This window comes from Mugil cephalus, chromosome 14, assembly GCF_022458985.1.
Source record: "Mugil cephalus isolate CIBA_MC_2020 chromosome 14, CIBA_Mcephalus_1.1, whole genome shotgun sequence".
In the NCBI taxonomy this organism is placed as follows: Eukaryota; Metazoa; Chordata; class Actinopteri; order Mugiliformes; family Mugilidae; genus Mugil; species Mugil cephalus.
Genome location: NC_061783.1, coordinates 20,019,254 through 20,041,953, shown reverse-complemented (window position 1 = coordinate 20,041,953; position 22,700 = coordinate 20,019,254). Strand labels below are relative to the sequence as shown.

Genomic DNA, 22,700 nt, shown 5'->3' with positions numbered 1-22,700 from the left:
AGCTGCTAAGTGTCCAGGATTCAGTCGGCTGGACCGCGGACACGGGTTATTAGCTGGAGTTTTGTCAGGTACAGACACATATAGGTTATAAAAAAAAAAAAAACTTTTTCTTTTTTCCTTTCCGTGGATTTGATTTGTGGAGACAGCACGCTTTTCCGCCCACGCCGTGTTAATAATTATGTGACTCTGTCTGAATCCAAGGAAACGTGTATATTGTTGCAGAGAGTGAAATGAAGCTACGCTCCTGACTCCTGACTGATGTGAACTCCTTCCAATCAGACTCGCATCAAGATTACATGCAGCCCAGGGCAGGAGTGGGTGGGGGGGGGGGGGGGGGGGGGGGGGGGGTCGGCTTGTTGCTGCAGATCTGTGATGACTGAGGGTGGAAAAATGACTGTGTGTGTGTGAGAGACTCGACCAGAGAGATGAGGAACATGGGCTTTACAGTTTTCAGCCCTCTGCTTTCATCTCTCCTTTGTCAAGACAAGATGGGAGCGCACCCCCCCCTTCCCCCCTCCCCACACACACATGCACACATACATATATTTATACATGCACGCACACTCGTGCACACACTTACACTCTTTCCACCCTAGTCTGCTTTGATTCATGCATCATCAGGGGGAAAAAGGTTTCACCCAGTTATTACAGTGAGGAGCTGACTGGTTACTTGGCACCCCCCCCCCCCCCCCCCCCCCCCACCCAAAAAAAAAAAAAAAAAGGCAGAAAGAGACACAGAGAGAATGTTGCTATGGAAACAGTTCGGACAAACGTAATTGTCTTTCTCCATCTTTCAAAGCAGCGTCCACTCCAGAGTCGTGGTCTCTGCGTCTCCTCCTCTTACGGCACAAACGCGGATCCATGAGGAGACTTCGTGACCTGTGTGTGTACGAACAGTCCAGGTACGAACCCACAACTTATTTCTGCTGCTGCTACTGAAACATTTGCCCACAGGGAAAACCTTTAATGTTATGCATCCATCCATCCATCCATCCATCCAGCACAATCTCAAATCCAGCCCAAAATCAAATCCAATTCAAGACCTCATAGACATTTTGCATATTTTTGTTGAACATAACTTTTCTCTTGATTGATTGATCATTTTGAACATAAAAGTAATACACTATACACGATTTCACGTTGACATTTCAGTTATATTAACTAATTTATCTTAAAATACAAAACAGACAGATTATGGGGATGATAAAAAAAATGAAACAAATGTAGGAATAAATAAATAAATACTAGGGCTGGAAGGATAGTGGGGGACCCATCAGGGGACCATCCCTGTTCACAACACAGGTCCATCAGAACCAGAACCACCAGACACCTGAACAACACAAACCCAACTTCTGCATGCACCATCCACAGCAACAGCCGTCTCTTCCCTGTATTTGTTGCGGTCGCTGTTTGTCTCATTTACTGTCACGTGTCGCTGTTACACCAAGTTAAAACTCCTGTGCTCTGATTCTGAGACAGAAAATAATAATAATAAAAAAATAAAAGTTCTTCCCCTCTATCGAGCACTTCTAAGACTACCGGACTGTGTGGTTAAAATCATCCACAAACGGTCGCCAGATTCTACAGAACTTTCTTCCTCCAGCTGTGAACGTCTGAACACAAGTCTATTTTATTTTACACCCGTCAGATTCAAACATTGACCGTTTGTGTGTTTTCATTTTCAGAGGGAAACATCTGACGTGAATAATTTCCCTCTTCCAGATTCAGGACGGATTCACATTTACATGCTGGCTTCCGTATTTGGGTTCGTAGCAGCTCATTACAGCAGCGTAATCGAACTGTCCGTCAATCTGACAGATATGTGAACGCAGATATGAGGAGCAACAGCAAACATTTGCTCTGAGCGATAAGGCCCATGTCCACTCTCTGATGAGTCACAGCTGGTTTGGAGGCACGAGGGGAGACCTAAGTGCTTCAGATGGATAGACAAACGCTTTTCTTGGATCATCTTTCAAGGCTTTGACAGATCTGTGGCCTGCGGAGTCGCCTCCGTCTGCATCCAGCTATTTATTTACGTCGTCTGTATCTTCAGAGCCGACGCCTTCGCAGCAGCTGGATTCAGTTTGAATCGTTGTTTTGTGAATCGGGGACACACTTCGTCTGCTTTTACACTGGCTTCGCTTTAATTATCAAACGCTCGCGTGCAGAAAAAGCAGCAAAGCTCCACTTTTCCGGGGTCGTGCGGAATGAAGCCATTCGTCGTGTCTCTCCGAGAGGCCGACGGCGTCAAATCAGGGAAGACGTTTCAGAAAATGTGTCTTTTGCTTTGTCTTTGTGTGCTTTTATTTTATTACTCTAAACCTTTTCGTTTCTCATAGATCCTTACGCATCCAGCTCAAGCTGTGATGGATGAAATATTGATATAAGATCTTTGTGTTGTGTTCGAGGGACCAAAAAAAAAAGAAAAAATGCAACAACTGAACCTTGATTGCAAGCAGAGATGTGATAAATGTGGTTATTAGCTTCATTGTTTTCTTTGGAACCGTCGCAGAGGAGCAGGATTCAACGAGCGGAGAGAACGTCCTCATAATGGGAGCCCATTATCTCTCATATGTTTTTTATTTCATAACGAACGCCGTCTTATCTGGCTCCTCCGTGCACGGAGTTACATTTAATGACAGTTCTGTGCTCACAGCGACGACACGACACGATGACACACGGACGCACACCCAGAGATTTAATTAGCCACATCCGTGCTAAACAGTGCTCCTGTATCTGACACAGATGCAGTTAGATGCATTATTCAGGGAGACGTGTTTTCTGTAGAACTGGTGGAAGGTTTTCAGGACGTACAACCACTTGATCTTAACTGACTAAGCCGCATTCGACCAGACGAAGATGAAGCTAAAAGCAGAAATATCCAGCAACTGCTGCTGCTGCAGTGAAGGTCGGTTGTAGCTTCACCGACACAGTCAGCGGCTGCAAAATAAAAACAAGTGTAGTTTGGGTAATTTCTCCCAATATGTTCAAGTGTCCTTTTCCATTTGATAACTTAGTGGTGGTTGAAATGTTTCCCCCATGTTTATAAGACAAAGAGATGATGGGATGAGTGGGTTTGTAGTGATCTCTGCATTGACCTGTGTATGTGTAACTGAGGGTTTTTCAAATACGTCTTTTATTCTGTTACTTAAAGGACAGAGAGAATGAGTGCAGCTTGCAGTTTTTCAATGGGTTGTAATGGGATTTTTTTGTTTTACAAAAGCAATAAAAACCCTGACATATCCGAGGCTCTAATAACACAAAAATCTACTTTTAATTTATATTACTTAAAGAAAAAATGTCCAACGCCGTCACAAACACATCTCACCAAACACCAGACGTCATCTGGACGTTGGTTTTTGGGCTAAATCTGGTCGGTCCGTCATAGTCTTGATTTAGTCCAGAAATAGTCGTTGAAAATTGGGCTGTGGTCACTTTTCAACCAAATTTAGACGTCTTTTCGACTCATATTTGCTGGGTGGGTGGCATATAAAAGGGTTTATTTAAGGGTTTTAAAAAAAAAAAAAAATTTTAAAACTATGTTTGATGGTTAATGTGCGTCAGGCTGGTGGTGCATGTCTACAGCTCCAATGTTACTTACTTTTACCTGTACGTGGTCATAATGTTGTGGCTGATCAGTAACCTGTGGCTATATTCTCCTCCTTTGAACGAGGTTTGTTGGGATCAGTATCAGGTCTGATTCAGGCGTTTTTTTTTTAGTAGTTATTTCTTTTATCTCTGCCATAAAGTTCCCGTAGAGTTAAAACCTTTTCATTTTTCTGTTTGGCTGAAGGTGGAAATGACCCAAAATGACTCAAACACATCTGCTTCCGTGGGAGAACTTCAGTCTGGAACATGAAGATACATGTATAGATTGCGCAACGTGGTCGTGTGGTGTGAGTAGGAGATCGTTACTCATGACAGAAGCTGAAGCTAAATTCTCCACCGCATTTACACAGACAGAAATATTTAGCGGAATGAATCCAGTCGCGTCAGGGAGAAGACGAGAAAAGACTTTAGGAACCTCCAGGGACGAGAGTTTAGCTCGTTTGACATCAGATCAGGACTCGGATCGGCCGATGCTGAATATTAAAAGATCGATATTGGAACGCGAGGCAAAAAATATCTGATGGGGTCACGTGTACGGGTCAGGAAGGACCAGCTCCCTCTGTGCAACATCACATCAGTAACAGTTTACTTCTATAATTTGAGTAAAAAACTCACCATTTTATACGATAACACGTAGGTTTTTGAAGCTTTTTCTGCACTTTTACACTAAAGTTTACACCAGGAACAGGATCAGCCTGTATGAACAGTGACATCCAGGTCTATCGCAGAGAGAGTTAACGCAGAGAGACGACAGTCACACCCACGGCCAATGAACCTAACGAGCGTTTGTTCGCAGGGCGGGAGGAGCAGACGCGTCGAACAAGCTCAGACTTGCGACCCGCCGCTGCTTCCGTCTTAATTGCTGCATTTTAAATCACAATGAGACTCATTTACACCTTAAACGTGCATTTTTTCTTCTTTCAAACACCAGACAGGTTTCATGCTCCTCATGGTTCTTAGAATTCGTGTCACATTTGCAATTAAAAAAAAAAAAAAAAAAGAGATGACACCGTCACATGGCGGCGAGTTTTAACGCTTATTGAACTGTAGCTGTGGGGAAAAAAAAAAAAAAAGATGCTTACAACCGTCTGCCGCGCCACATGAAAGCCGGAGAAAGGCAGGTGCACGCTGAGGCGCGTTAACACGGCGACAAGAAGAAGAAGAAGAAGAAGTGATGTGGTGAGAACGGCACACATTTCTTTAAGGGAACAAACAGGAATTTAAACAACCACAGACGCTCAAAATCCACAAAGTTATGCATCTTTACTTGAGGATGAAACTACAAATAAGACATTCAAAACTTTTTTTTTTTTTTTATCCCCCCCCCTCCCCTCTTACATTTGAGAAATCACTGCTGAACAGGTCCAACCGGGCCCTTAAAACCTGTGATATAGCATGAGGTCGTTGTGTTATTCCCTAGACAATGGATGTGTTACTGCAGCAGAAACATAACGACCTGTGACTAGTTGACACGGCTGCAGGGAGGAGGCAGTGAAGCAGCACTGGAAGCAACAGCTCGAGTTTAATTCTGTAATGGTGCAGTTCAAGTTAAAATATATATATACAGATTTTATTTTTACTTTTATTTTTTTTTTGTAACATTTTATTGCTTAAAAATCATTTTCTCCAACTTTCCGACGCACTTGCAAAAAAACTGCAGGTTCGTCTCAAGATGAGTTTTTACACAATATCAACAGCGGAGGATCATTTACAAAACGGCTACAGATGAAAGAAAAAGCTCCGGAGATTATGACGGTGGTGCTGGTGAAAATGTTCTGATGACGGAAAGTTTGAAAATTAAATAGAAGGAAGGTGCTTAACTTTTTTTTTTTTTTTTTTTGGGAGCTACAAGCTGATTTTACGCTCAAACAAAAGCTGAGACTGAATCCACCTGGGACAAAAACCAGCCACTTTGGCCCCAGACGTTCGTAGTGTGAAGAGAAATTAAAAAAAGATCCGTGTCACCGATCAGAGACGATGAGTTCATTTTCTTTCCTGGTTAACATGGGTGGATGTTTCTTGACATTTCACTGGTGATTAGTCGTCCACAAGCAGCAGCAGCAGCAGCAGCCGCCTGCGCTCATTTCATACGAATACGATCCCACATTCCTCCCAAAATCCCACGGCCGCTTCTGCAGAAGAGCGGTTTGATTATCACCCGGAGAGCACTTCTCATCAGCAGCAACAGACAGTCTGCTGACATTTCATGGCATTTAATTGTCTTTTTATGGGAAAAAAAAAAGAAATCACAGGCCCGACTCGTGCACAAAAAAGCTGCACAGAAATATTTAATGAAGTCTGATTATCGCTGAGGTGGCCGCCCAGGGACAAATGAAAGGTCCTACGGTGCCTGGTCAGTGAAAACCGCGAAGGCATCGAGGTTTTCGTTTCGGCCTGACAGGAAACAATTCATTAATCTTCCTGAACGCAGCAGCTTCACTCCCCCGGTCAACAACAGCCGCGACGGGAACGAACTCAAACATTTCATCATGTTTTCCCGCCCTGATCGCTCCTCTCCAGGCAGTCGAAGCCGTAATGAAAATCCGAGCGGAGACATTTCATTACAGTTTTGCCTCCTTTTTTTCCGAAGCCTGAGCTCTGAAATCGAGTGGTGGGCCGGGGGCTTATGAAGTAGCTGTGTGACTGATGAGTCACAAATCCTAAACCTTGGAAACATCAGCATGTAAAAAAAAAAAAAAAAAAAAATCAAGGAAATCCTTTTTTCTTTTTCTTTTTTTTCTAGCTTTCACCCGCTGCAATAGAAAAGCTCTGTTTGTGTTAGATGTGGCAAGTGAAAGGGAAATAAACATTTAAAGAGAAAATGTGGCACCTGGAAAGTTAAAAAAGTGTGGATTTTTTTTTTCGTTTCGTTTGATCTGTGCTGAACTCGGATTCGCTCGCGTCAGCGGCAGCCGCAGTGGAAGTCGGCGTTGGGGTCCATCACCAGCTTCTTGCGGCCGACGTGCAGACAGTCTATGTGGTACCAGGCGTCGCACACGTCGCACTGGATCCACTGCACCGTGTCCTGCTGGGGCAGCCGGCAGTGCGGCGCCGCGCACGGCTCCACGCCGCCGAACGTCGTCCCCGCCCCCTCCTCCTCCTCCTCGTCGTCGTCCTCGTCGTCGGAGGAGGACGAGGAGGAGGAGCCGGAGGAGGAGGAGGCCGAGGAGGTGGAGGAGGAAGACGAGGAGGACGGGGAGGGGAGGGAGGGCCGGGGGGGGAGGGGGTGTTTTCTGGGGCGGCCTCGTCGTTTACTGCCGGGGGAGAGAGAATTTAATTAATTATTTAATTAATTACACAGGTAAAAGACACAAATACAGGTATTTTTCTCTGCTGTAGTATTAATTTTTAATACAAGTGTCCCCCAATTTTAGCTTTTTATGAATGAGAAAAAAAAATGTTGCGCGCAGACTACAGTTATTACGGTAGCTGCTCACGCTGCTATTGATATTACAGACATAGAAGTTTAAATATGTTTAAATATGTCAAAATAAATGAAACTGCATTTGTCCCCGTTTCTTCATTTCATCTTGGTAACATTTAATTCCTTTTTTTTTAAAATTTATTTATCTCCGAGCTGTAAATGTCGTCATATATCAGCAGTCAGTGCTAACATGCTAACCTGTTTTACTACTAGTGTGGGATAATTCTACAATATTTACTCATCATCACAGTAAAATAATCCATCCTTAGTCATTCGACTGCATTAATTCCTCTCTCAACCAGTAGAAAATGTTGTAAACGTGATTATGAATGAAAAGAAAATACTGTAATATACTGTGGTATTGTCAGAATTTTAAAATACTGTGAGATACATTTGTGGTCATACCACTGAGCCCTGACAGGTAACCTAAATATTTAATATCTAATAAAATTAGCAAAAAATACTTTTAATTTGCATCAATTTATTAAATCTACTTGATGCTAAAACCTTAAAGCTACTGTGTGCACATTTCAAATTTGGACTTTGTTGACCCCTAGTGGTGGCAGGACGAACACCATCAGAATAATTTAATATCACATGAACAAAATAAATACTGGTGGCAGATATATTTCACCTTGTTTGATGATGGAACCTGCTGAACTGCACCCGGCCTCTCTCCTCCGTGCGGATCCTCACCGACGGCGAGGCCAGGTTGTAGTTCTCCCCTCCCACCACCAGGGGGGAGAACACGGGGGAGCTGTGCGCTCTCCGCCTGCCCCTCTGCGCCGCCGGGGAGCTGTGCGCCGGCTTCTGCTGCCGGAAGGCCGCGATGTTGCCGTGCACCACCGTCTTGACGCGGTGCACGGCGTCCGCCTCCGGCTTGCGGACGCTGACGTTGGTGAAGGAGGCCTGGAGGAGGTGGTGGTTGAGGCGGCTGTTCGTCATGGCGCCGTGGAAGCTGCCGATGGTCCTGATGCCCACGGGGAACGGCTTGGCCTCCAGGGGCCTCCTCACGTCGACGTGGCCCTTGGGCTGCTGCAGCGGAGGAGGCGGAGGCGAGCTCAAACCCTCGGACTCAGACTTGTAGAGCCGCCGCCTCTTCTTCCCTCTCGCTCTCAGCCCGTCCTCCACGACTCCTGCTAAAGCTGAAGGAGACAACGACACGCGATGTTATTTATTTGGACTCGCGTCTTAAAAACCCCTCAGGACGTCCTCACCCCGACGAGCTTTACCTCCTCGGCTCCGGGGCTCGTCCGAGCTGTCGTCCTCCAGGAGCACCGTGTGGGCGGACTTCCTCCTGCTCCGGGACGCCGCCGGGAGGGACTTGGCCGAGGGCGCCGACGCCGCGGAGGAGAAGGACGGGGGCGTGGAGGGCGGGAGCAGGGAGGAGAAGCCCACGGCGAGCGGCGGCGAGGAGGAGGTGCCCGGGTCGGAGACGGTCCCCTCGTGGCTGTGGCTCCTCTTGAAGGTCCAGGCGCTGCCCTTCATCTTGCTCAGGCTGCCGATGGAGCTGAGGATGACGGTGGCCCGGTTGATGGACAGCTTGGACAGGTCCAGGTTGGCGGCCTCTTTGCGGTCCAGGTTGGTCCGGATCCGGTTCTGTATGTCGGAGGAAAAGGTCCCCGCCTGAGAAACGAGATGGAAATGTGGCTTAGTTCTCCTCCAGTGGTCATAATGTTTTTACAGATCGGTGTATAGTTTGAGTCTTTGCAACTTCTGTTTCAACTCTCACATGTATTTTCATTTCAATGACTAGTCACTATAAACATATATATTATATATTATCTGACTATTTTCAGTGGATTAATACGCGTTTAGTTCCCTCGTTGGTTTTTACAACAGCAGAATAGTACAACTGACTCATCATAAACTCCAACAACCTCGTTCAACGTGAATCTAAACTTGGATTTATTGTAAAAAATGTAAAAACACTCTTTTTTTTTTACTCGTGTTTTCCAAAAGCACCCGGGCTCGTCTCAGCTGTCGTCTCCCTTAAATGGCTTGTTAATATAATTTGTAAACTGCAGGAGGCGCCGCCTGACTCCTGTCAGTGGGCGATTATAAAAAAAATAAATAAATAAAAAATTTAGTTTCCTACTGAGAATTTACAGCAGCAAGTGCAGCCGACTAAAAAAAAATCATCCTATTTCATTCTGTTACTTCTGGCAGTCGTGTCAGCGAAGTCAACCGGTGGCTTCAGATTTACTTAAAGTGTTTAATATAGCGGAAAGAAAGATTTATTTCTCCGCTCGGCATCCTCTGAAAAAAAAAAAAAAAAAAAACATATTCATATGTTTTGACATTTTAATAAAAGGTAATAACTCTCATCACTTATTCCGCTCGGTTACTTCTTCTGGCGCTGGTTTCAAGCAGCAGAGAGAAAAGCTTCAGTCGTTATTATGACTCTGAGCTGGTGACCTGCAGACGGACAGAACCACCTGGACTCCTCGGGTTAAACTACCTTAGGGATTGTGATGGCGTCGAAGTCCAGCGGGCGAACTTTGACCTTCTGGAAGAGGAAGTAGAACTCGGGGCTCCCTGGAGCCGACTGGCCCCCGAACGTCAGCGTGTCCCCGTCGGAGAGCTCCCACTGAATGCCGGGCTGCAGGCGGACGTCATTCACCCATGTGCCTGGAAACATTAGAGCAATAATCTCTGATTAGGTGTCACATACAGCATGAATAGCAGTAAAAATGGCTAAGCCAATCACTCTGTAGTATAGAATGGGGGGGGGGGGCTCCAGGGCACTGGGACTCAAACCTTCTTGAGGTGTCGTGGCCTCAACTTAAGGAAACAACAGTGAAGGGACTTGAAAACCCCAGTGATGGCTACGCTAGTTAGCTGCTGTCTTCTTGTTGGTTGCTAGCTGCTAGGTGCTAGCTAGCTCCTAGCCTGATGGTCGGTTTTCACTTGTACTGGGCTTCTACATGTGTTTTGCCTTGTAACATCTCATCCTGTGTGTTAATTAATGCATGTAAGTGGTGACGACTCTTTAAAGTCTCCAAAAAGCAAAGAGCAGTTTTGTTTATCTGTAGTCAGATAATCACAGAGTCAATAAATAACTGTTTGTCTGTTTCAGGCCTAAAATCAACATGGCCGCCATGTGGCATTTTTACATTCTAAATATTATGAAGTTGAAAGTTATTCATAAATATTTTGTAGTAACGCTCGAGTCACTGTTTTATATTAAATAACTAAGAAAGAGGAGAAAGAACAAACCTTTAACACACGTCCTTGTAATGTCACATGTTTGTTATGTAACTTCTCAGACACAGATACAGTTTGTTATTTTCTATATAAAATTTGATATATTGCAAAAAAAAACAAATCTAATTTTAAATAAGCTCATTTTATCATTTTTTATTGGTTAACGCTAAATTCATACTTTATTTAGTTACATTTTAGTGACATTAATCATTTTTTATTAATAAGTGATTGTTTACATGATAAATAATTATAGATTTTGTAAAGACATAATCATAATGAACATTTATTTTTATTTATTTTTTTACTTTTAATAAAATGTGTGCAAGGAACCCCACACCACTTATTAATATACAAACATCTGACACACAACAAAGAACAAATCAAGCGAGCGGAGCCCGGAAATAAAGTCATTTGTCGACTATCAACGTGTTTACAGCTGGCAGATTTTTTATTTTTTATTTATTTATTTATTTATTTATTATTTGGGGGGTAGAATAGAGGAGCTGGGAGGATATGAGGCAATCAAACGGCCGCTGAATGAGAACTGCAGGGTGAACGCTAAAATGTAATTTTAATGGCAAAAGTGAAAAATGTGTGAAACTGACTGTGAAATTACTTGAAAAATTAGTTTGTATGGGAAGTGGTTTAGATTCGGAGCCTGTTGGATTCTGTCTGTCGGCCTCGAGACCCGACGTTCAGCATCAATCTGCACTTCAGACCTTTAAGAACATCCTGGACGACGTCACGTCGTTGGCGAGACACCAAATCCACTATTACTGGATTTTGCTGATTTAAATTTAGTTTTATGTCCCGCGCTGCTTTTGTCCCTCTGAAGTTATAAATCAGAACTTAACTCCCTCTCAGTTGTGATTTTGTTTTCATCCACAGCTAAATGACTCTCATTCTCCTCTTCATCCTTTCGCTTCTTTAAAGCAGAGCTTCAAGTAATGACTTAATCTGCTCGACCTGTAGCAGCATTTGGTTTAATAAAACAGTTTTTCCAGCGCAAAATTCGAATTCAAAACCACAAAAGCAGCGAAAACCTTGACATTTCTGCTCGTAGAGCATCTTTAATGATTAATGAATCTATTAATATAATAACTTCCAGCTAATATTTCTGTTTTAAACGCGAGCAATGAATCAACCGTTCAGATTTAGTGTTTAATATGGCAGAAAGAAGATTTATTTCTCTACTCGGCATCATTAAAAAAAAAAAACATATTCATATGTTTTGACACCTTAATAAAAAGGTAGTAATTCTTATCACAGATCCTGTTAATAAAGCAGAAATGTTATAACGGTAGATACGTCATAAACATCTCACTTTAATTACTTCCTGATCGTCGCTTTCAAACTGGGAGGCAGATAAAACTAAAATAAAAGTTCTGGATGCAAAGATTAATGAAAAGGTTTAAGAGATGCATTTAGTTCTTCATTCAGAAACGAGGTCGGTCTCCAGCTGCTGTCGACTCTTGGAGCTCAGGTGCCGACGGAGAAAGAACACGTGTTGCTTTTGCTTGTGCGTCTCCCACATCAAAACGTGCGTCGTGTGTCAATTATTCACCAGCTGCCAATCGAACTGTGTCAAGGCACCGTTTGCTTTAAATCTGTTTATTGCCGCGTACGTTGTCGATCATGTCTTTTAAATGCTCCCCTTTCCATAAATAGATAGTAAAACCTACGGACGCGTTCGCTTCTCTGTAGAAGCTGCGAGATTCTTGTAATCAAGGTTGTGTTGCTCTTTCACAATGACTGTTAACGGGGCGTGTGAGTCTCATCTTGACTGTGGTGCTGTAGGTGTGTATGACTCAGTTCTTATCTCACCATGACTGCTCCGGTCCTTAACGTGGACCGTCCATCCATCATCGTCGTCGTCGTCCTCGTCCTCCTGATGCCGGGAGTCGTCGCCTGCCCCCGCCTCCCTCTCGGCGTGCAGCTCGGCGTGGATGCGCGACACCGAGCTGGAGTCCAGCGTGACGTCACACAGCTCGGCCGCCCGGCCCAGGCGGAACACGGAGTGGCCCAGCGCCGGCCTGAACGTGTACAGGTCGCGCGCCGAGTCGCCCGCCGACGACCCGATCCGAAGCAGCTGGAAGCACGGCTGCACCCCCGACAGCATGGCTGAAGGGTCCGACCGTCTGCCACAGCGAAGAGCCAACCAGCGGGGGGGTTACAGGACGCTGGGATCCATCTTCAGTGTGGAAGACTTAAGCTGAAGTCATCTGTGTTTGACCAAAGATTAAAATATTCCAAATCGCAAGTCACCGCGAGCACCGAGTGTGAAGGTTAGAGGCAGGTGCAGCGGCTTCGAGCGACAGGTGTTTGCATTAGTATGGAAAGCTGATGTCTCGCCGTGCCCTGCCGTGCATACATGAATAAATAATGAGGACACGGAGCACTGTATAAAGCCGGGTGAAGTGTGGAAAATGAGGTGCAGCACTCGGCTACGAGCTCCAGCTCAAACAGACTAAATCCCGCATGGAGTGGAGGCCCGGGCCGGATTCTAGTGGGGGGGGGGTTTTTTGCGAGCAAAGAGCAGATGTGATGTGGACGAGAAAGGTGCAGCAAATAGTAAAAAAAAAACTCGTGGGTCTAGTAGGTCTGAGCAGCTGTCAGGAGGCGAGTGGGTGCATGTGTGAGGTAGATTAAAATCCCGGCCGGGGTTCGACGCAGAAGACACAGAAGTGATCTGAAAACAAAACAGCATAAAGCATGAAAGTTTGATCGCTCTGCTGCAAATAAAACAACTTAGAAAGCTGTGTAAAAAAATCCTGGACACATTGCACATTTGGCCAATAAAGAGATTCTGATTCTGATATATGGGTTAAAAAAAAAAATGTTATTTGAGTTAACGTAGCCTCATGTCACAATAAAGTAGAAAACAAAAAGGAAACAAGCACGTTAACTTTGAAGATTAAGTGTTGAGGCAGCTGCCTCGTTGACACATCATGGGACCAGGACACAAAGCAAAAAAACGCGTTTTCTGCAACAAAACCTGCAACTATCTTCGAGTAATATGCATCTATATACATATTTCTTTTAAAAAAAGTAAAGTAATCAATGTAAATGAGAGCAGTGTAGGTTGCTCGCCCTGCTTCTTTAGCTCAGACACAGGATTAAAACTAGCTGACGTTAGTTCCTCGTAGGACAGAATGAAAGTCAAAGCTGCCACTTACAACAATGACACAGCTGCACCCAACACCGGACGAGAGTTACTCCTTCAAAAGCGACGCCGGGCGACCCACCGTCGACAGCTCGACCGACGAGACCCCCCGCTCACAAACCCGTAAACTTCAATATTATTATTTTAATTTTTAATGTAGTAAATTTATCGCCGGGCGTCGGTGCAGCTCCTCTCGCCTTCGTTCCTCCCAGGAGGAAGTCCTTTGAAATTTGGCGCGCCAGTCCGGGAGCTTCCTAGCGCTAGAAGCTACGTCACTTCCTGCTCCGCCCTCATTGGCTGAGGGCCAGGGCGCCTTTAGCGGCAACGAGGAGGGAGGAAGGAGGAGGGAGTGGGCCCTGTGGCTGAGATCACACCAGGATGTATATATATATATATATACACAGTGAGTAGGTCACACTGGAAAAATGAAACATCATAAACACCAGTCATTTACTTTACTGCCGTATTTGTGATTACAAATACTAATACTTAACCCACAGAGTATTGCATCAAGCCAAATACAGCAGTGCAAGAGTGATCTGTAGCTGTAGTACTGACAGCAAAGCAAATAAAGTACCGTGTCGTATTAGGAATCCTCCAAATAGTCTGTAAACTGTGACGTTTTTAACCAGGGTGCAGAATTCAGGGTTACACTTATTGAAAAATCTGTATGGAAATCTAAAAGTATGCAAATGTGTTGCATTTCGTCTGTTTCTCATACACCGATCAGGCATAACGTTAGTACCACCCTCCTAATACTGGGTAAGTCTCCCTTTTTAATCTGGGTTTCATTCATCTTAACTGTATTGAATTTACTTTGACTTTTGTTTTATTACTTTGTGCGATATTCTGTGTTTTTGCCATTTTATTGTGAAGCGCTTTGTGGTTTATTACCTGTGTAAGGTGCTATATAAATAAAGTTTACTTACTTACTTGTGCCTCCAAAACAGTTATGGCTGATCAGAGAATGGACATGGGCCTTCTGAGGGTCAGTGGATCATCCCACAAATAGTTAATTAGTTTGACGTGTGAGGCCAAGTCAACACTTTGTGCTATTCTTCGTGTTTTTTATTGATTTATTTTTAGTTGTTCTTCAAGTGTTTTTGTGTGTGTTCCTGCGTCAGGCTGCATCCTGCATCAAGCAGTGTCATTGCTATGGGGGTGGGGGGGTGTCTGGTCTGGTCTGGTCTAGGTTTGGTGCTACATGACTAATTAACATCCACATGAATGAATGAATGTCAGGTCCAAAAGTTTCCCAGCAGAACACGAGATGATCGATGCTATTCACTTCTCCCGACAGTGGTCATAATGTTATGGCTGACCGGTGTACAGCAGTAAAAAAAGAACTGACACTAGTGAAAATAGGTTTCATATATATAAGTAACATATATAAGTAACTGGGAAGTAGAGAGCAGCATGTTTCCAGACTATAGAGGATGTTCAGGTGTTTTCAGCTGATAGAAGTGTGTTGTAGCTGCAGCTTCATGAAACGAGCCGACACCGGTTTGAGCTTTTACACAGGATCCGGATCAGCGGCGCTGGTTCGTCTGGATGGAGGTGGAGGGGCCTAAAAGCTTAAAGCAGGTTAGGTAGCGGCGCTCCTCTGGTCTCTTCCTTGTGTTTTTTATGCTTGTTTTTATTCTCTTTCGCTGCAGCACACGTACAAACACAGCAGAGCAGAACTGCTCCTGTGCTGCCGAGTGCTTTTATTGTGTTGTATTTTATCGTCTGTAGCCTCTGTTTTCTTTTATGCTGCTATAGTTTCTGCTTTTTATTGCTCCCTCCCGAAGCAAAGACCTGCCAAACTGTATTTCTTTATTTTTTACTGTACAATGACAATAAAAAAAACTTTATATTCTTATTCTCAACATACACATGAAAAAAGAGACAGAAATATCACATGCAGATACTTTTGATTTAATTAATCACTCAAGAAAGTAGTGAATGCACCTGGATTAGTCTGGGTTTACGTCTATGCTCATGGACGTAGAAGATATTTGATCCAGAGACGTGTAGACACCAGACCTCAGTGTCTCTTATAAATGTGGATGTCCCACCCAATGAACCCAGAGTTCTCACCGCTACTCTACAGGTGCTGGCCAGTAAATTAGAATATCATCAAAAACTTGATTTATCTCAGTAATTCCATTCAAAAAGTGAAATTTGTACATTATATTCATGCAATGCACACAGACCGATGTATTTCCAATGTTTATTTCTTTTAATTTTGATATTTATAAGTGACAACTAATGAAAACTCCAAATTGGCATCTCAAAAAATTAGAATATTGAAAAGGCCAATGAAAAAAATGTTTTTTTTTTTTAGAAATGTTGGCCAACTGAAAAGAATGAACATGAAAAGCATGCGCATGTATAGCACTCAATACTTAGTCGGGGCTCCTTTTGCCTCAATCACTGCATTAACGCGGCGTGGCATGGACTCGATCAGTCTGTGGCACTGCTCAGGTGTTATGAGAGCCCAGGTTGCTCTGATAGTCGTCTTCAGCTCCTCTGCATTGTTGGTCTAGCGCATTGCATCTTCCGCTTCACAATACCCCATAGATTTTCTATGGGGTTAAGGTCAGGCGAGTTTGCTGGCCAATCAAGGACAGGGATACCATGGTCCTTGAACCAGGTACTGGTGGTTTTGGCACTGTGTGCAGGTGCCAAGTCCTGTTGAAAAGTGAAATCTGCATCTCCATAAAGTTGGTCAGCAGCAGGAAGCATGAAGTGCTCTAAAACTTCCTGGTAGACAGCTGCATTGACCTTGGACCTCAGGAAACAGAGTGGGCCAACACCGGCAGATGACATGGCACCCCACACCATCACTGACGGTGGAAACTTTACACTGGACCTCATGCAACGTGGATTCTGTGCTTCTCCGCTCTTCCTCCAGACTCTGAGTCTCTGGGTCTAAGGAAATGCAAAATTTGCTTTCATCAGAAAACATAACTTTGGACCACTCAGCAGCAGTCCAGTCCTTTTTATCCTTGGCCCAGGCGAGACGCTTCTTACGCTGTTTCTTGTTCAAGAGTGGCTTGACACACGGAATGCGACAGCTGAATCCCATGTCTTTCATGCGTCTCTTCGTGGTGGTTCTTGAAGCGCTGACTCCAGCTGCAGTCCACTCTTTGTGGATCTCCCCCACATTTTTGAATGGGTTTGTCGTCACAATTCTCTGCAGGGTGCGGTTATCCCTAGAGCTTGTACACTTTTTTCTACCACATTTTTTCCGTCCCTTCGCCTGTCTGTTAATGTGCTTGGACACAGAGCTCTGCGAACAGCCAGCTTCTTTAGCAATCAACTTTTGTGTCTTGCCCTCCTTGTACAAGGTGTCAATGGTCGTCTTTTGGACAACTGTTAAGTCAGAAGTCTTCCCCATGATTGTGGAGCCTTCAGAACAAGACTGAGGAACCTTTTAAAGGACTTTGCAGGTGTTTTGAGTTAATCAACTGATTAGTGTGGCACCAGGTGTCTTCTATATTGAGCCTTTTCAGAATATTCTAATTTTCTGAGATACTGAATTTGGTGTTTTCATTAGCTGTCAGTTGTAATAATAAAAATGAAAATGAATAAACACTTGAAATATATCACTATGTGTGGAAGGAAAGTATACAGTATACAAGTTTCACCTTTTGAATGGAATTACTGAAATAATTCAACTTTTTGATGATATTCTAATTTACTGGCCAGCACCTGTACAATTTAAACATTTAGTTGCTGCTATTTAATATCTTTTCAAAAAATTCTTGTATATAATGGTTAATTTTAACACTCTGGACCAATATGTAACGTTTTTAAGGGAAAAATACCCTTAATACAAGAGTTTAAATCTAAATGATCAGACATATTTTGTGTCTTTGGAAACTTTAAAAATCTTAAATTAGAAGGAGGAAGTTTGTGTTCACTGAACGTTAGTCCAGCTCTCAAACCTTTGAAGACTTACTTTGGATTCTGAGTTTGACACATATGCAAAAGTTTTATGATTGATTCTGGTGTTCGACCAAATCCACCTCCACTCTCTACAATCAGTCTCTGTCTTAGACCGGAGTGGAAGTATTTCGATAATGTTATGCAAAGAAGCGAAGCCCTTCAGGCAAACGCGGTTCATTCATCACATGCTACTTAATATTACCTCTGGGTACATTCAGATAAAAGCTTAAGTTTTTTTTTTTTTTATTCTATATAAGCTGGTTCATCACGAAAATGGCTCCTCACTCTTTTTTCGATCTAAACTGTTCACTTGAAACGAGGCTTTGCTGTTTTAGAAATACTGGCTAATCCCTTATTGAAGTCGAAATGGAAAAAATTTGTATTAAAGAAATTAGAACGCACAAAAGAAAAGCAGTGACGCAAAAAAAAAAGGAAAAATCACTTGATTTGCTCTCGGTTGAAAATTCGTTTAATTGGAATTATTCATTCATTACAGAAAAGAAAGAAGCTTTTACAAAAGTGTGTGCAGGATGACAAGAGGTCGCATACAGCATGTAAATGATCACTGATTTATTTATCAAGCAAAGTCAATGGCAATGATTACCCAGCTTTGGAAAAAACAAAAAAAAACATCGAGTGACGTGTGAGTCTTTTCTTTTCAAAGTGGCGACAAAGAGCTTCATGCAGATGAACGTGACGTCCAGGTATCAAAAGAACACATGTAGAAACTTTTTCTTTTCACATTTACAACAACCCAAACGTCGCAGCGTTAGTCAGAACTCAACACACCTTTGCATATTTAACCCGTTTATTTATTTATTTTTTTAAAGGTTTCAGAGCAACAACACTCTCACTCATGTACTCATGTATGTAAATTCATACTCTCCTGAATTTAACCTACAGGTTGTTGTTTTTTTTGTCGTGCAAAAAAAAAAAAAGATAAAACATGCACTTATCAGCCACGTTAAAAGCTTGATTCTTCTTCTTCTACCATTTCACCGCGGAGCCGCCACACAGGAAAACACTATCGCGCGTTACGTCGGCGTGGCCGTGTGATAAATCATTACTAATCTTTGCGGTAGCGACAACAACGGAAAAGTTAATGACGACGCTTTCCTCAGAATCAGACTGAGTCACGGACTAAAACAACAAAAAGGCCTCGAGAAGCAGCCTGACTCTGTGCTCCCTTAGATATTTATAGATCTTCACATCGAGCTGCTGTGGCTTTAAACATGTCAATACATTTAATAATAAACTTTAACATCGTCCCTTAGTATTAGGAAAAGATATGAACAAATTATAGGAGCCTGTGCACGTTTAATTGTTAAAGGAGAGTGTCAGTAAAAAGAAAACACACGTATCATGATGTCATAATGCATCTTATATGACTGGCATTGGAATAAAATGTCCCAAAAAACAAAGCAAGCATCAAATATGTCACACTGCGCAGTCAGAAAACAACATTTTTCTAAATTCTGCAACTTATGATTTCGTCTACGTGCAGAAACGAACTGGCGCTCCCCTTTAAACTGCAGCTCAGAGCTCAAGAACGATGACGAAACCGAGAGTCAGGAGAAGATCAGGACGGGTTCACGAGGCTGTACAGAAAAGAGTGATATCAACACTATCAGCGTTAGCATCGTTAGCGACGCGCCTGCTGTCCCGCAAGCAATCTACTGGTGAGCATGCTGCAGTCACACTAACTCTTAGGTATACACTGGGACAGCAGGTATTGGCTATAATATCAGAGTAAGATGAAATACTAAATACAACTACGGCAACTGTCTTATTTCTTTTCTTTTGTTTTTTCTTTTGGTGCTAAATGTGAGGCTACAAAAAGTCCTGCAGGTGGGTTTTCCCCTTTCCAACAAATACACATTGTCTAGTTCGGGGTAAATGCACAATCGAGACTGATTACATTAGAGTGATTCCACAAATACAATATTTCTTTCACTTTCTGTATAAAAAAAAACATTCTCTGGTGCTGGGGAGGGATCACGGTGGGAACAGATGCGTGACTGCAAGCAGATAACGGTGCGTTAGTAACTCACAACCCAGAGTGGAAGTGCTGCTGGACTCATCAGCCGGTCCAGACGAATATAAATATGATTTGTGTTCTTTACTTGGAAAAATGTGAGCGACAGAGGTAAGTGGGTTTCCGATTAGGTTTTTCCACGAATCAGAGATGACGAAGTGACTTCAAATGAACTGATCTCCCAAGTTGCAGCCGACTGTACTTTGGGTATTTTTCGCGTTAAAGGAGACACTGTTATGATCCGAGGTATTAGGAAACTTCCACACCGCGCAAATCATTTCATGGATTTCTTTCCCCATTATATTCTTTGGAATTTCAGAGAATAGTAGATTAACGGCAAATCTACCAGAACATTTTATTAAATCTCTCCCCCCCACCCCCACTACCCACACACGGATCAGCACTTCTGTTCTGAGAGGCTTTGTGAATAGCAGCTCAGATGTGTAATGAAACAGAAAAACATCAGACCCAGGACGAAATGACAGAAAGAGAAATCCTTTCATAAAGCCCCCGTCAGCTGTGATTGCCTGAACCTACGGTGCCATTATTCAGGCGGCGGGCGTGCTGATATCCAGAGGAGGCTGGTGTCCTTTCACCCTGCAAAGCACAAAAGTTCTCTTCAAAAGAGGCTCCAGTGCTACGCGTTTCACTTTCATTTGCAAAGAAGCCACGTATTCGCAAAAAATTTCAGGTACACAGCCAGCCTCTGAAATATCAGCATTTAAATGCAATATATATATATGTGTGTGTGTGTGGATTTGACTGGAATAACAGATGAACAAATTATTCACACGCCAGGTTTTTTTAAGAAGCTTAGACGCAACACAAAGCGTGGTCTGCAAATGAAAATGCTGCGTTTCCCTCACGCAATCCGCGCACTTCAACAGCCACAACCTTTTTTATTGATTTTATTTTATAATTCAGGCTAATGCGCTAATTTGGATTCGTACGTCGTCCTCACATAAGAGACATAAATGCATGATAGTTATTAATCGTTCTTGGGGTGCATTATTTGAAGCCGCTCTCTGGCCTTTTAGTCACCGGATAAACACCAGCCAGCAGGTTGTTATTTAGATTTAAGCGCCGGCAGCAGCTGCAGCAACAAGTTCCCTGCAAAACCCTGTGAGGGTATTAGCTGTTAAACAACTCACCGAAAAGTTATGCAAATATATTCTATTTATCTAGTAATCATGGTCCGTGCAGTTTCGACGTGAAACAAGTTAGTTCAGAGAGCGAAACCCTAAAATCAAAAACCACTTTGCTGGATTTATATTTACAGGTAAGGCAATACAACAGGGTGCATACGTTCCTTTCACATCAACTTCTTCCTGTGGTTTAAACAGACTTTAACCCTGCAACGATTCTGTAGCTGTTCCGCTCTGTTCTTTTTTTTTGGGGCCTGTTGAGCCAGGATCTAAATATAATAGTGACAGTTCCTGGTTGAGACAACGCACCGTCTGTCTATCGGATAGCGCACTCTGCAGGCAGCTACACCCACCGGAGGCAGACGGATGAAAGGATTCCACGCCGTGGCATCGCCGTGACCTAAACGCGTTAGCGTGGCCCGAGTCAGACTGCAGAGCCTTTTCCAGCTGAAGGCAAAGGTTTCTACCTACTGTGGACGCGTGGTTAAAGGATCGATGCAGCGCTTTAAGAGTATAAAATCTTGCATAAGCCTTGCGGTAAGAAACATAGTAGTATTTTCATGCAAATCACATATTTATTCATATATATATGTGTGTGTGTGTGTTAAAACAGTGGAAAAAAGGATGCTGAAGAGTGACCGATGCTGAGATGTGCCTCGTCAGATTCCTCTTTACGAGTGATAGTAATGTCTCAGTGCCATCGTCGTTAATATTGCTTTAGATTTAACTGAAGTCTTAATCACTGAGGCTCATTTAATCAACATGGTATTTACACAAGTTTTCTTTCGGGTTGGATTTAAATGAAGAAATCCCTGTGTAAGCAAAAGCACATCCCTATAAAAGAGCCGTATAAAATCACTAAGGGTATGTAATAAGCGTATATAATCGTATATATGCACTGTTCAATTAAAGACAATCTAAATTATATTCCTGAATAAAACGAGACCTAACTAGTTTGTTTTTCTTTCTTTTTGCAGGTCGGTATATTTACAATAGCTGCATTTACAATGTAAACCTTCTTTAAACGGGATCACATGTTAAATGTTGTGCTTTTATATGTCAGACATGAAATATCCCACCTTCACTAACCCTCACAGGTACACGCACGCAGGGGTAGGTTCGTAAATCTCGCAGACTCTGGTGTCCACATCAATTCGGTTACAGCGCGACGTAGCCTTACTGCTAACAGCCGTGTGTGCAGCCACAATAACACCGACAATCTAAATGGGATCCCAGGGACACGCCGGAGCCTCGGTGTGATGGAGTCGGCCGCGGCACAAAGACGGAGCACTCGCAGCGAGGACACGCTTGGATGGAGAATTCCTCAGTCGCTCTCGTCTCCGCGGCGCAAATTAGTTTCCTGTGACCTGAATTAGCCCGGAGGCGTCTTCCAGCGAAGGGAAGTGGTGAGAGTTAGTCAGCGGCACTTGTTAGGACGGCGAGAGCTGCGTCTGACTGGCTCTGTCCACGCTTATTTTTTAAATACATTCGACCTTCTGCCACCTCTCTCTCATTTTTTTATTTTTTATTTATTTCTGTCCCTTGTGTGTTTATAAATGTGTGTTCTTATTAAGCGCCGAACGCCGTGTAAATAGGAGATCCTTGAATAGCTTTTACCCCGAAGGTGTTTGAAAAGGCTACTTGACAACACTTCCTGTGGTGGCCTCTTTTTTAAACCGACAGACAAAGCTGCAGCATCATTTACTGATGGGTTTAGAAACAGGAGCAGCTGAACGCGTTTAAACACCTGTAAACATTTGACCTTCCTTACCTCAGTGGTTAAATGAATGCTTATAATACTATTACTGGCACTATTGATGACACTGGATTATATGGCAGGCTAGGATTTGAGGGTTAGAGCACCAGCAACAAATGCACAAAAAAGTTCCTAGCATTGATTTAATTTCATTTTTTTTTTTATACTCATGATGTGAATGGCCTCCATGCATCTATTGTCGGTCGGTTTGAATGAAACCTCCCTCCACTCGCACAAACGCGCATAATCACTTTTTCATCGCCGTTCCCGCCGCAGGCTGCGTCGCCATCGCAAGGCGTCTTTTCACAGTCGCTTCATTTTGGGCAAAACAACCGGGCTAAAATAATCAGCGCGCCACGGCGATGGACCGGGGTTGAGATGAAAATGGGAGGCTCTAAATCATGCAAGTCATTTATCTGTTCCCCGGA

General features: G+C 43.3%; 1 protein-coding gene across 1 annotated transcript; it reads right to left on the bottom strand.

The window, feature by feature from the left end:
• Positions 1–5,189: 5,189 nt before the first annotated feature.
• tcf19l (transcription factor 19 (SC1), like) lies at positions 5,190–13,651 on the bottom strand. Its single transcript, XM_047604201.1, has 6 exons — positions 13,417–13,651; positions 12,065–12,929; positions 9,495–9,664; positions 8,266–8,659; positions 7,668–8,178; positions 5,190–6,863 (listed from the first exon to the last, which is right to left on the bottom strand). Exons 2-6 carry the CDS (start codon positions 12,357–12,359, stop codon positions 6,512–6,514), a joined length of 1,722 nt encoding a protein of 573 aa, XP_047460157.1. The 5' UTR covers positions 12,360–12,929; positions 13,417–13,651; the 3' UTR covers positions 5,190–6,511.
• Between the last annotated feature and the right edge of the window lie 9,049 nt (positions 13,652–22,700).

Excerpts from the sequence above, each read along its gene's own strand:
- tcf19l (XM_047604201.1), bottom strand. The coding sequence starts at position 12,359 with ATGCTGTCGGGGGTGCAGCCGTGCTTCCAGCTGCTTCGGATCGGGTCG. Across the intron at positions 9,665-12,064 it reads TAAGGACCGGAGCAGTCATG|GCACATGGGTGAATGACGTC; the intron begins GTGAGATAAGAA and ends TAATGTTTCCAG. Across the intron at positions 6,864-7,667 it reads AGGTTCCATCATCAAACAAG|TAAACGACGAGGCCGCCCCA; the intron begins GTGAAATATATC and ends CTCCCCCGGCAG.